Source organism: Protopterus annectens, chromosome 6.part0 (assembly GCF_019279795.1).
Source record: "Protopterus annectens isolate FY-2018-M chromosome 6.part0, PAN1.0, whole genome shotgun sequence".
In the NCBI taxonomy this organism is placed as follows: Eukaryota; Metazoa; Chordata; order Ceratodontiformes; family Protopteridae; genus Protopterus; species Protopterus annectens.
This window is the reverse complement of record NC_056737.1, coordinates 705,063,304-705,077,362: the sequence shown is the minus strand read 5'-3', so window position 1 is coordinate 705,077,362 and position 14,059 is coordinate 705,063,304. Positions and strand designations below refer to the sequence as shown.

Here is a 14,059-nt window from a genome sequence, read left to right as displayed (position 1 = left end):
GGCATCATCACATCTTCTATTTTTGCTCCTGGCAAGCATAACACGATTCGATGTTCATTATCTTCTTTGCAGATGTAAGTATCACTTCCTCTAATAATAGAATCTCCAATTACAAGAATATCTTTTCTTACCAGATCTGAATAATCTTCAACTTTTAATACAGTAATATCTGCTCTATCAATTGTTACGAAGGATAGATCTTCATCACCATTAGTCTTATTAATCCCACTGTTTTCATTGCATATTACATTTGCAAGCATACAATTCTTATCCAGCTTGCTTTGTACTTCCAAAATTTTGAGCTATGTAGTCAATATCTGTCTTTCTCTTCTTTTCTTCTTTTTTCTTACAATAATTTTCTTCAATCCTTCAGTTTTGATTTCTTCCTTTTCTGTTCCTTTGCCACTTTTTTGACCTTCTCTTTTGGAAAAATGATGCCTTTTTCTGTAGACTGAAGGTTGTCTGATAGAAAAATGTTATAATTCCCTGTAGTCTGTGTGTTATATAACAAAGCAGTGTACTTTTTTAGCATGCATTCTGTTTACTTTATAGACATTTATCAGTTTTTTTTCTTTCCTTGTTATTTGTTGTGAACTTCTTTTCTTTTTTTTTTTTGTTTTTTTGTTTTTTTTTTTGTTTTCTTCTAAGTATTCTGAATCCTCAAATTGCTGAATACTTGCATTCAGAATTCCAAATTGACTTGTTTCATAGGGGTTGAATGATCTTTACAAACAATAGTTGCATCTTTTCCTAAATGTGTTCTATTTGCCTAACATTATTTATCTCACCAGTCCAGTCATTAATACATGTAGCAACAGTTCTCCAGGCCATGCCATTTGCACAAGTGCAATCATCGTTAGTAAGTCTAGATTTACGTCTAATAATGGTAAGCAAATCATCCAGCTTTTTACATGAGGAACACAGCTCACCAGTGTTAAGTGTTACCTTTAAATATGCATAACATTTATTACGCTGTGCAAGATATTTGTGCTTTAGCAAATTATTAATGGCATACTCATTTAAGGAATCCATAATCAGCTTCAGATGAATAAAAAATTATAAAAGAAAAAATAATCAAAATCAGTAACCACAGAAATCTAAGATAACTTAAATTGATTCCTATGAGAAAAGTCACACAAGCTATATACATCTAAATACTAAAGTAAGTACAGTAAAGTTCTTGTTCTGACTGTACAAGTTCTGAAAGTCAAACAAAAGTTGCAATTTCTTTATGTCACTATCACTCACAGTCGTGCTGCTTTTTAACAGTAAAGATCAATAAATCACAAACCCAGCTAGGATTGTTTGGATAAGCTCTGGCAATGGTCAGTGAGTGTGCTGTAGTAGTACTGGTAGTGGGCCACACTCCCCTTGCTGCTCATACTTCTGTATTCTGGCCATGTTAGTGACTATACATGTGTGCTCCATCCTGTATCACATCCTACACCTGTTTGCAGTATCCCTTGCTGCAGGTGCCATATAATGATTAAGAGGGCCTTTCTCAAACCATTGGTTGGTGTCAGAGCCAAAATGCCAGGAAGTATATTATATCCTTTGACAAGCATGGCTTTTCTTCTAACTGTCACATTGAAAATACACCCCTGAAAGTTGACTTGTAGTCAGGGGTGTGGAAACGTATGCAAACAATGAGCTGTCCTTTGGTCACTGAGTATTCTCTATTGAAGGGAAGTAATTTTTCATGGCATAGCTTATATTTAAATTTATGGCATCCAGGTCCAGGGATGTAATCATTCCACTGTACTCATCTGTCATCAGGCTGCTCATTGAACATAAATCCCTATTTGGTATGTTCACCTGTCCAAAAACTTGTCACAACTGGAATGACCACTATGCTTTCGCAATAAAAAAATCAAGGGCCTAAATTGCAAAAACTATGCAGGCCATCTCAAATTCTTGTCCCTGCACTTGGTATCATACGGGCTACTAAGAGGTGACCTCTGTCTCAATGTATAGAACATCAACAGACCTGCCGTGTCAGAACTGTTACACATTCACAAGTTCAATGGCATCATGAACACCCACTTAAGGAATCTGAATTTCTTTTGCTACATAAATAGAACATGTTGGAAGGATAGGCATGTATCACAAAGAATTTCTGTTCTCTGGAGCAGTCTTCCACTCCCCGTAAAGCAAAGTACTTCTCTTACTCTGTTTAAATGAATGGATATGAAACTGGAAATTCACCCCTAGTTTAGCACCCATGGATAGGGGCAACATGCAGATGTCCCAGTACTTCCTTGTTCTACTTGCCACTGGGTTATTCCTGTGCAAATATAAGGGCTAAAAACTACCACGAGAATGTAAGGGCTAAGCTTCTTAAGCTCCTTACAGACTAATAGCCTAGCAGATACCAATGAACCTATGAGAAAATAAGTGTTAGTTAAAAAGGTTATGTGTTGGCAAGCAGATGACTTAAATGCCTCATTCTGGATCACCATGCTATTAGATGACAACGAGTCACAACCCCTACAATGTCCAGTTGTTGTAGAAGTGCCTTTTCTCTGGGTATCAGACTAACACTTTTCCGCCATAAGTATGTAGTGTAGTGGCACATCAGTGGACAAAAGTGCTTCAGTGTATGTCATTCTAATGCATGTATTTCATATGCCCAGTTATATTTGGTGACACCATCAGAAGCTCCCTCTTTACTTTTATAACTTCTCTTTGGTGATAGCTGTGAACATTACCACCAGAACAGAGGGTGAGTTGTACACTTGTTTATTCCTATGTACACTAAATATTCTTCCAAAATTCCAAGTATTATTCTCTGCATCTGTGGATATGGAAATACAGATGTTCTTCATGTTTCACTGTTGCAGTCATCACATTTGGGTTATCCCTGCCAGGGTAGCCCTCAGCCGGCCCGAATACCAGAGGCTTAGTATTTCTGCATTGGTTGCTGTCACTTCAGGTCGTCAGTAGTATAAAGTAAGGCAGCCAGCGGCATTACATCAGTCTTTCTTGCCAAAGAGCCCGAAGCAGAAGCAATTCACATGAGTGCCGGTTGGCTGCTACCTGAGTTTCATCTTCCAAATTGAAGCTGAAGTCTTCTAAAGCTAAATACCCCTTTGGGGATCCTTTCTACTTGCTCTAACCGATGTCAGAAAAAGTTAATAATTGTCTCTCCTGTGGAAAGCAAATACCACACCGAGACTATCATTCTTACTGCGTCACTTGCTTAGGCCTAGACCACGATGTTCCTCGCTGTTGCTTTTGTGCTTTGTTCAATGCCAGAACTAAATGTCGTCAGGCCCTTATTGTAGCTAGATATTTTCACTCACAGTTGTCAATTTCATATATGGCTTCGGTAAGCCATCCGACAGCAGATCTTCCGAAAAAATATAAGGATAAAGACAGAGACAGACTGCACAGGTCCAAACCTACTGATGAAGCTTCCGTTAAGCTAGTCGTCAGTTCTCTGGTCCTCAGTGAGGCACTTTTGCAGCCCCTGATGCCCACTTCTATGGATTCGCAGGCTGCTACCGAGACCCTTTCGGTATGCTGCAAAACTCTTTTTCAACTAAGGATCCTGTGGTTTTCTCTACCTTGGATGGGTCTGGAAGCTGCTGAGCAGACACCGGCTTCCGAGAAAGTACTTTGCACTACCGATTCTCTACACAAACCAACGGCTTCTTTCACATCTACCGTACTTTCGAAAACTACAGAGTTTCTAAGGCCCAGGGTATGAACCACGCCCAAGAAACTGACAACCCAATCTTAGACACCTGCTTCCTTGCCTCGGTCTCAAATGCTTAAAATGGCAGAAGGCCTTATAATGCTGATCAGGGGAAGCCAAGCTACCCCTTCCAAAAGAAAAAGAGATATGTCCCCAGTAGTTTTATCTGAACAGGAGTCTGATGACTCTGATATATCCGAATATGAAGACATGCAACCCCCTCTCTGCTTATGAGGATTCTGATGCAGAGGAATCCATTCCTTCAGCCTCTCCACCCGAGAATTTTTCTTTTGGGGAAACCCTTTATACTTTAAGGGAGCATTTCCAATGGGAATGTCAGGACTACCCTCAGTCTAGAAAGAGACTCAGAGAATTCTTAGATCTTCCACAGCACATATCCCTGGCCCTTCTTCCTGTCCTGGATGTTGTGGATGATGTTTTCATGGAATCTAGTTTGACTCCTGACACCCTCCCTCCTGCTCACAGAAAACCTGACAGGTATTACAGAGTTCCTGACTCTCACAAATTTCTTTTAAAAAATCCTACTGCTAAACCTGAGGTTATTTCTCAAGGGCCTAAAGGAATTAAAGCAACTTCTGCTAAGAATCCCACCCCCTCAGATAGGGATTCCTGAGCACTAGACAGATGGGGTAAAAAGTATACACCTCTGCTACTCTTGCTATTAGAGCACTAAATTGTCATTTACATTTGCTAAAATTTCAGCAACATACCATGGATCTCCTCAAACAAAAAATATCATCCTTTCCTGCTTGTGCAGAATATAAAGAGTTACAAGAGTTAATGCATTCTGCAAGTCAAGTAACTAACCACACCTTACACTGTGGTTTTGATGCCCTAGAAGCTTCTTGCAGGGCAGCAGTCACTGGTTCTGTCCTTAGAAGGCATGCTTGGCTTAAGGAACAGCCCTTGCCAGATCATGTCAAATCTAAATTATTGGATGCACCCTTGCGGAAAGACAACTTATTTGGCACCAAGTTAGAGGAGGTCTAACTTTAGAGAAGCTAAATCTATGCAGATAGTTAAGGATTTCCTACATGTCCAGCCACCCAGGTTCAGTATGCATTGCCCCTCTAAGCACTGGTCCTTTCCTGCCCCCTCCAGGTCAGTCCAGTCCAGACCCCAGGGAAGCAGACTCCACAGACAACAGCCACAGGGAATGCAGAGATCAAAGCAATGGAGTTCCTCCACTTCACAATCAGGGAGTGCAAAGCCACCCCCTCCTGGTAAGAACTCACAATGACTCTCCACTTCCACCCCCTTCCTCTGCCCACCTGCACTTGCCCTTAGGAGGAAAGCATTCCTTCCACGCAAGCACCTGGGCCACCATTACCAATGACTGCTGGGTCCTCACCATAGTGTCCCAAGGATACAGATTTTCTTTCCACACTCTCCCAACCCCAAAAGGGTTCCCAGATCTTCCTCCAAACCAGTGGGCAGAGGCAAAAAAGCAAGTCCTTTCCCTGGTCTCTGTGAGGGCAATAGAGCATGTTCCTGCAGAACAGATAGGCCAGAGTTTCTACTCCAGATTTTTTCTGGTACCCAGAAAAGAAGGCACCTGGCACCCCATCCTCGATCTAGCTATTCTAAACACCTTCCTGGTGATACCAAAATTCAAAATGCTCACCCTCCAGCAACTACTACCAATGCTCTCCAAGAATACAGGTTAGCCACCATAGACCTAAAAGAGGCCTACCTCCACATCCCAATCAGGGAATCATGCTGGAAATATCTACTTTTCATGGCAGGATCCCTGCACTTTCAGTTCTCTGTGCTTCCCTTTGGTTTATCTACTGCTCCCAGAGTTTTCAGAAAATGGCTGCCTCCCGCCATTGCTTTTTGCAGACAAAGAAATGTACAAATTTACCCATACTTAAATGACTGCCTAATTCAGGCAGACAGTCAGGAAAATCTGCTCAAGCACCTGGCCTTTGTAAAGTCCCTACTGACCTCTCTAAGGTACACTATTAATGAAAAGAAATCCAAACTAGTACCCACCCAAAGGATTATATTCCTGGGAGCAAGCCTGGGCACAGCATCCCAGATGGCATTCCTTACACCAGAAAAGCAAACTTACCTGACAGCCTACTTCTCTCAAGTAGCCACCAGACCCCAGTTATCCACAAGGAAAATCCTGCAAGCTCTGGGGGTCATGGCATCTTCCATTCTACTCATTCCATATGCCAAACTGCATATTAAGATACTTCAGTGGTACCTAAAAAGCATTTAGTGTCAACACTCTCAAGACTTGGAAACTCTTATACCAGTAATACCTTGCCTAAGGAAAAATTTCTGTGGTGGGCAGCAGCATGCTCCCACAACAAGGGACTACTTTTCTCACCACCTCCCACCACCCAGACCCTCACCACAGATGCATCAGACTTATGCTTGGGGTGCACACCTGGACGGCAGGTGCATGCAGGGCCAATGGAGCCCACAGCAAATAGATCTGCACATCAACCAAAAAGAGATGTTAGGTGTCCAGCACGCATTGACAGTTTTCAGGCCCCGCCACTCCCCAGTGGCTCTCCTAATCAAAACAGACAACACCACTGTGATGTGGTGTATCAACAAGCAGGGAAGGACTCACTCCTACCTTCTATGCAGGCTCGCCATGACCCTGTAGCACACAGCGTCAGCCATGCAACTACACCTGATAGCACAGTTCCTGCCAGGCTCTATAAACTCTCTGGCAGACCAGTTAAGCAGAAATCGTCTGGACCCACATGAGTGGCAGCTAGACCAAAACCCCTTCACCCTAATAACTCAGAAATGGGACACCCTGAAGGACAACCTCTTTGCTTCCCATTCCAACCATCAGCTCAGTAAGTTCTGCACCAGGGAGCCTCACTGCAGGACCTGGAAAGTGGATGCCCTATCCTTCCCCTGGGTCAACCTCTCGGTCTATGCATTTCTCCCACTACCTCTCATTACCAGGGTACTGCTCAAAATAAGGGAGGAAAAACCAAGGACAATTCTAATTGCTCCAGACTTGCCTTGCCAGCACTGGTAACCACTGCTGCACAGCCTGTCCCCATTGCCACCATGGCATCTCCCTCAGACACCAACCCTCCTGACCCAGAGGGAAGGAGAATTCATGTATCCCCAATTGCAGAACCTCAGTTTGGCAGTCTGGCTTATTCCCTAACCACTGATCAAGCTGCCAATCTCAGTAAACAGGTTCTAGATGTTTTACATGAGGCTAGATGCCCTAGCACTAGAAAGTCTTATGTTGACAAATGGAAAAGGTTCTGTACCTGGATTCAGGCTAAGGGAGCTGATACGGCCCAGTCCTCCTTACCTCTTATCCTGGATTACGTAGCTGACCTGCTACATAGTGGTCTCTCCTTTTCCTCTATTAAAATTCATGACTCTGCTATCTCTGCTCATTTCAACACTGAGCACCCACTTTTCTCACACTCTCTCATCAAACAGTTCCTAAAAGTGCTAGCAACTTCAGGCCACCAAGAAGAGCACCTACTCCAGCTTGGGATCTAAACTTTGGGTTGGAAAAGCTCACCCTGCCCCCCTTTGAACCAGCATTTTCAGCAGAGATAAGGTTTCTCTCCTGGAAAACAGCCTTGCTTCTGGCCATCACTTCAGCCAGAAGTGTATCCGAGCTACAAGCACTCATGGCTGTAGAGCCCTTCATCATCTTCCATGCTGATAGGGTGTCCCTCAGGACTAACCCATCCTTCATGCCCAAAGTGATGTCCAGTGTGGCTCTCAACCAATCCATTCTTTTGCCCACCTTTTTCCCTAACCCACAAAACAAGTGGGAAAGGATCTTGCACTCTCTAGATGTGCACAGACAGCTCAGATTCTACCTAGACAGGACTAAATCATTCAGAAAGACTGATCACTTGCTAGTCAGCTTTGCTGCAGGGTTAGAGGGCAAAGCCATATCCAAACAAACCATTTCCAAATGGATAGCACACTGCATCCATTTCTGTTACAAGCAACATGGGAAACCTCCACCTAAGGGGGTCAGGACTCACTCTACCAGAGCAGCCTCCACCTCTGCAGCTTTCCTCAGAGGAGTCCCCACCAGGGACATCCTGGAGGCTGCCACATAGACATCTCTTCACACCTTCACCAAGCATTACCACCTGCCTATCTTCTCCAAATCCAGGGCAGGCTTTGCCACTGCAGTCTTGCAGGGCATCCTAGCCAGCCCCTAGTCTTCCTGACTGCCTCCACCCTTTTCCTCAGCTTTGGGAATCAACCCAAATGCGATGACTGCAACAGTGAAACATGACGAACTTAGCATAGTTGTGTACACTTACCATAAATGTAGATGCTCGAGTGTATTCACTGCTGCAGTCCTGGATTCCCTCCCTCCATCCCCCTTTTCTTCTCTCTCTCTGTCTCTCTCTCTCTCTCTCTCTCTCTCTCTGTCTGTCTCTCTCTCCTTACAAGGAACTTTTTGGTATTTACTTTCTACTGGTGGGGTTCTTCCACCATATCCTGGCTCCCACTTGGGGGCTCCTGACAGGGCAAGAAAAACAGATGTAATGGCATTGGCTGCCTTACTTTATACTACTGACGACCTGACGTCAGTCCTGAAGCGACAGCAACCGACGCAGAAATAGTAAGCCTCTGGTATTCAGGCCGGCCAAGGGCTACCCTGGCAGGGAAAACCCAAATGTGATGACTGCAACAGTGAATACACTCGAACATCTACATTTATGGTAAGTGTATACAGCTGTACTTTTCCACTACAGTTAATCATCATTACTTCTGCTTCAGCTATTTTGCACATCACCTTCAAAGATTATGGAATACAAAAAGAAAACTGGCAAGAATAAACCCATGTGGACTATGTACAATACAAAAGCAATAAAAAAAATACAAGATGTTTTCCTGCTAAAAACAGATGTAGATTTGATTAAATAAATAAATAAAATGTAGCAATACTGGTAAGCACTTTTTTATTTTTTTGAAAAAGCTTCTTTACACCGGTGTTACAGAAATCTTCTCAAGCATTTATACAACACATTGAATCAGTAAGAAAAATGTAATAAGACTTCTGAAACTGACAGGTTTAACTCCATTTAGAAGAATGGATTCCCTGATACAAAGTAAAATTACACTTTTATTTTAAGATGACCATTTACAGGATTCATGTGACAGATGATCACTAGACAGCAAGTCTGTCCTAGAGACTGAATAGCAGGAGTTGCCCATTGACTGAGTAGATGAGGATCTAGAATAAGACATTGAGAATGTTCTGATTCTTTTGCAGAGGCTAGAAACTGCATGGCAGAGAGATCAAATGACTTTGAAAGCAATGCACCTAGATAGGAGTTTGAACTGATTGCTTAGAACAAAATGTGAGCCTGGGCTTAAGATTATTGATGACCACCTGCCATCTGTAATTCATGTGAAAGAAAGAGCAAGGGCCTATAAACACCTCTCGATTGTCCAGATTTTCACAGAATTACCAGATTTTTGCTTCATGTTTTTCTGACAAATTACTGAGGACTGAAGTCGCTAAATAATGACATTCATTTGAGTTCCAGACATCATATCTTTCAGAAAATGCATACCAACACATATTATGTTATTCTAGCAACTTTATAAGTTTATAAGAACAGTATTTAAACCTGTCCCTGTTTTTGGGCCTTTGTCCCCTCATTATTTTAGGCTTTGTTCAGATATCTTGCACTAAGAGGCTGAAAGCTATGTGAGATGCCTTTTCTGGCCATTATAGCTAAATACAAAGGACATAAAATAAAACTAGTTTGGGGAGGACATGATACAATAGCATTAAGGTAGAGGTTTTAGGAACAGGAAGTAACAGATATTATTTAAACAGCTTCTTAACTGAATTTATTTGCCATTCTATCTCTATTTCATTCTAATAGGTGTCTGGAAAAGTATGATAAATACAGTGCTGTCAAAGAGGGCATTGACAACAAGTTAACTACCTGGGAGAGTATGCTGAAAAAATTGGCCTCTCATATATCCCTATCATGCAGTGATGCATTGGAACACATGGAGAAAAACAAGGTAAGTGTTTAATTTGATTAAGTTACATTTTAGTTTCAGTCCTCAATACCAGTGAATAAAAAATATAGATTGTTGTTAGGGTTCTCCTTCTGTTGTTTGATTCCACTTTAGGTTGCTTTAGTTTACTTACATAAGTTTTGCACACATTGTATTTCCTTAAATTTGCATTTGTTGTGAATGATTTCTTAACTGTTGTATTGTGGCTGTTGCTCTCTCCAGCATCACTATTGTTTGTTAAGATAGTGGAATTATATGCTTTGAAATTTGCATTCTGCTCTTTTTCAAAGTAAGTGTATTCTTTGCTTATTAGAGGAGTAGGGTGATTCATTTAGTATGTTTCTTGCCTGTACTATTGTACGTCTTGCAGTGTTCTTATGTTTTTTCCTTTGTTTTAACATGATTAGGGAAATGTGTGTAGGTGTTTTGAAAAATAGACTATGTTAATCTTGACCTGATAGTGCCATGCATTTTAGATATCTGCACTTGTGATTTGACTTATCACGGTTTAGACACAGTTGTTTTCACCTGTGTAACAGACAAGAAGAAAAAATGTCAGTTTAAGAATTAACTAGTAATATCGCCTTATTATCACTCTTCGATATTTTTTGATTGTTAATGACTTACTTTATTTTAAAGATGTTTCTGTCAGAGTTGGAGTCAGCGGATGGAGAATTAATGACGTTACAAAAAGAAGCATCAGAACTAAGCACGATCTGTACTAAAAGTGATGCTTGTCTTGTTACGGATGGTGTAGAGGCCGTACAGATGAAGTTGTCCCATTTACAGGAAGCTGCAAAAGAGCTGTGTCTTAATGGTGAAAAGAAGCAAAGAGAATGGGAAGATGTTACTGCAGAAGTAAGTAGCATTCTAAAATACAGGCCAGATTTACTAGGCTACTGTAAGTATGTAATAAGTCATGGGGTTTGTGTTGGCTATGGAAGTTATTGCACACAAGGGGTTCTTGTGAGACATAAAAATGCCTTATTGCATGTATAAAATTGGCAGATCTGCTTTTTAGATTGATTTTTACATTTAGTAGTTTATAAACAATAATTATGTTTTGTAGTGTATTTTAATGTAAAATAGTTCCTCAGTCCACTTTAAGTAATTGATTGCTGTGCAGAGGTATAGTTATGTAAGTGCGTGGAATTTTATTATGAAGTTTTCCAGGTACTCATTTAAGGGACTCATTTGTCAAACTGATATGTGCTGTCGTACAGTCCAGTTTATAAGCAGGTGCTAATACTACACAAAATCTCAACTGAGTGCTGGGAGGTAAATGTGTCCAGGTGAAGAGACTTGCATATCAGCAGCACAGTACTTCACAAACGGGTTATGTTTTTCAGGTAACACAGCTTCACAAATTGTCACAAAAATAATTATTCTGGTAGCAGTTGCAAGAACTGATAGTTGTATGCATGCAGTAGTATGCTTGTTACACCCTAAATATATTCACAAGGCTAATAATTTTGGTGGCAACTCATAAGAACTGAAAAGAAAACAAATGTAAGTAGTAATGCTTCTCCCATCATTTAAGTTGATTCACCTAATGGTATGCTTGTTGTTTAACTGGGTTTCTATGATAAGTTGTATGTATGTTTTACTTCTGTTTTAGGATACATTTATTGTCTTGTAGAGTTTTATTTTAGTGTACTGTAGCTTCAGATTTACTTGTTTGGTCAAATTGTGTCTGCAGAGTCTTAATGCTGTGTGTGTGTGTGTGTGTGTGTGTGTGTGTGTGTGTGTGTGTGTGTGTGTGTGTGTGTGCGCGTGTGTGCGTACATGCATGTGTTTATGAATGTATGTGAGTGCGTGCATGTGTTTATGAATATATGTAAGTGCGTGCTTGTGTTTATGAATGTATGTCAGTACGTTTGTAATTTGACAGCTAGGTTGGAGTTGCTGTTTTCTGTTGGTATGAGGATTGCTTTGCTGCATGCTATTCACTTCTATTTTCTTCCTACATTGCTGCATGTCATGTTTGCAGGATATATGCTTTCATTTTTTACTGTTCTTAAGTCATGTAGATGAATTTGAGTGTTAGTGGTTTTATATTTCTACAGTAACAATTCTGGTTCATGTTTTATATATTTTGTTATTATTATTAGTAGCAGTAGTATTGTTTTTTAGTTTTTATGTATTTCAGTTAGGATTACATTTCATGTTTTTTGATATTGTTTATATATTTACCAGTTAATGGCCATTTGTTGGATTATGAAGTATTTGATAAAGTAGGAATCTGTGACTGAATCTCTGAATGCATGATCTAGTTGGCCGGCACAAGCATTCTCGTGTGTGTAGACCACAGTTGATGCATAGATAGTTAAAAATTTTATAGTGGTAGTTATGCAAAATATCAGCAATTGGATTCACTGAGGTAAATTTGTTATAGACTAAGCAAAGAATCCAGAGACTGAAATATTTGTAAAGATCTTCATCTACATTAAAACCTTCTGTAATGTCAGGCTGAGATAAAAAATATAACTTTAATTGTTAGATCTTTTGTCTGCATTATAGCCAAAGCATGTCAAAATAAACTTGCTGTTTATGAACAGTTTCTGTTCATAACTGATTCAGAGAATACAATTGTCCAAACCTCTTGAAGTCTAATGATGTCTTGACTACTGAATTATTTGTAAAGTGACAACTACTGCTAAAACTGTTAACTGTTTTTTCTTTAGATTGAAAGAGCAACAATTACACTTGATAATCTCCATGACAAGATACCTGAGTGTTCTAAGGAAAAGGCTACAAAATCTGACCTTGTAGAGCTACTGGACTATATTGACAGATATGAGGAAGATTTATTAAAAGGATTGTCATCTTTGGATTTACTGGTTCATCGTACTAAATGCCTTGTTGATGCAAGTGAGACTTCTCAGCACATTGAAGCTGCTCCTGTCATGCAGGAATTGCAGGCAATGCAGGATCGGTATAAAACGTAAGTCACGCAGAAATATGTTCTTAATCTAAACATAAATATCCAGTCACCCATAGCTTATTGGGTTATGTACTATCTTATTCTTCTGAAACAAAATCAGAAGGTTATTGGTTCTATTTCCACTTCAGGCTTCTTGGAAATTATACAAGACATTTCATTGAAAATCCTGATGTCCTTGCAGTAGTACTGAAATTGGTGTCATAAACTCTTTTAAGTTTGTTTCAATTCAGGGACTTTGGAAGACATACAAGGTAAATGTGTGAAAACTCTGATATCCATACAATAATGTCAGAATTGGAGTAGCAGACTCCTGAAATGTTATTCTTTTGGCGAGACTTCAAAGTAAAGTCCTGTCTGTCTTATCTTTTAGTAGTTTGTAGAGCCCTTAAATATACCAGATTACTTCTCAAAATACGAAGAGGTGCTCTTCACTGAATGTTAAAAGAAATATACTAACCAAATAAATAAGAATATAACTGTTTGATTCTTATGTTGTATGATAAGTGCATTCCTCTTGAGACTGAAGAAACTATTGTAAGATAAATATGTAAATTCCATGCTTTTAATGTAATCATGGCAATTTAATACAGGATTATGAATATCAGTTCTGTATCTTTAATGTGCTGCAAATAAAGGAAACTATTTCATATGGAAAAGATAACATATACTGCAGTGTTTTCCATGCTTTTGATATTTGTATTACCGAACTCATACTTAGTTTGTTCTGGAAAGAGTAACTGGAGAACATTTGTGAACAGCCCAGATATGTGATGTAGAGAGAAAAAGCCCTGGCTACAATGTAGACAGTACAGGTTTGGCTATTGGCGTGGGGGCTGAGATGATAAGGGAGTTACTGGTCTTGGTTGGCTGATTGCTGTTGTCCAAGTCCCTTGAATGATAGCAATGACTGTATGTCCAGGGGTGCATGGGGCTAGTAATGGTAGCCCTTATGTGGCATGATTGTGGGAGCACATGCAAGCCAGAGGCAGGTCATGTGATGCCCCCAAAGAGATGCAAATGCCCATGTCAGCCACAAGCACACACAGTAAGGGCCATAATAAAAACACCCCCCCCTTATGTCTGTGTGACAGCAGTATCATGGATTGCTGTCACTCTAGTGATAATGAATGGGAAGGGGTCACAGCTTGATGGGTGGCAGGCAGAAGGGCCAAGAAAAGGTACAGAAAAAATACTTTGTAAAGATATGCCACTACAGGTCAGTCATACCTATGCTTGTCATGCAAAAAGTTGACTGAAATGATATTTTTTGATAATAAAAGCCTTTCCTGGAATTATTAATGGGTCATTTAGAAATAACCATAGTATCAATGAAACAACAGTCAAGGGCATTGTTTTGAAATGAGGTACCCTAATTCAAATATTTTATAGCA

At 40.2% G+C, this 14,059-nt stretch overlaps 1 protein-coding gene across 1 annotated transcript in view; it reads left to right on the top strand.

The window, feature by feature from the left end:
- The window catches only part of SYNE2 (spectrin repeat containing nuclear envelope protein 2), a 3,814,665-nt gene that overhangs the window by 1,749,198 nt on the left and 2,051,408 nt on the right, over window positions 1-14,059 (top strand). The window contains exons 52-54 of the mRNA XM_044073561.1: window positions 9,583-9,727; window positions 10,364-10,582; window positions 12,409-12,668. Of these exons, the coding sequence (XP_043929496.1) occupies window positions 9,583-9,727; window positions 10,364-10,582; window positions 12,409-12,668 (624 nt within the window). The remainder of the gene's footprint in view (window positions 1-9,582; window positions 9,728-10,363; window positions 10,583-12,408; window positions 12,669-14,059) is intronic.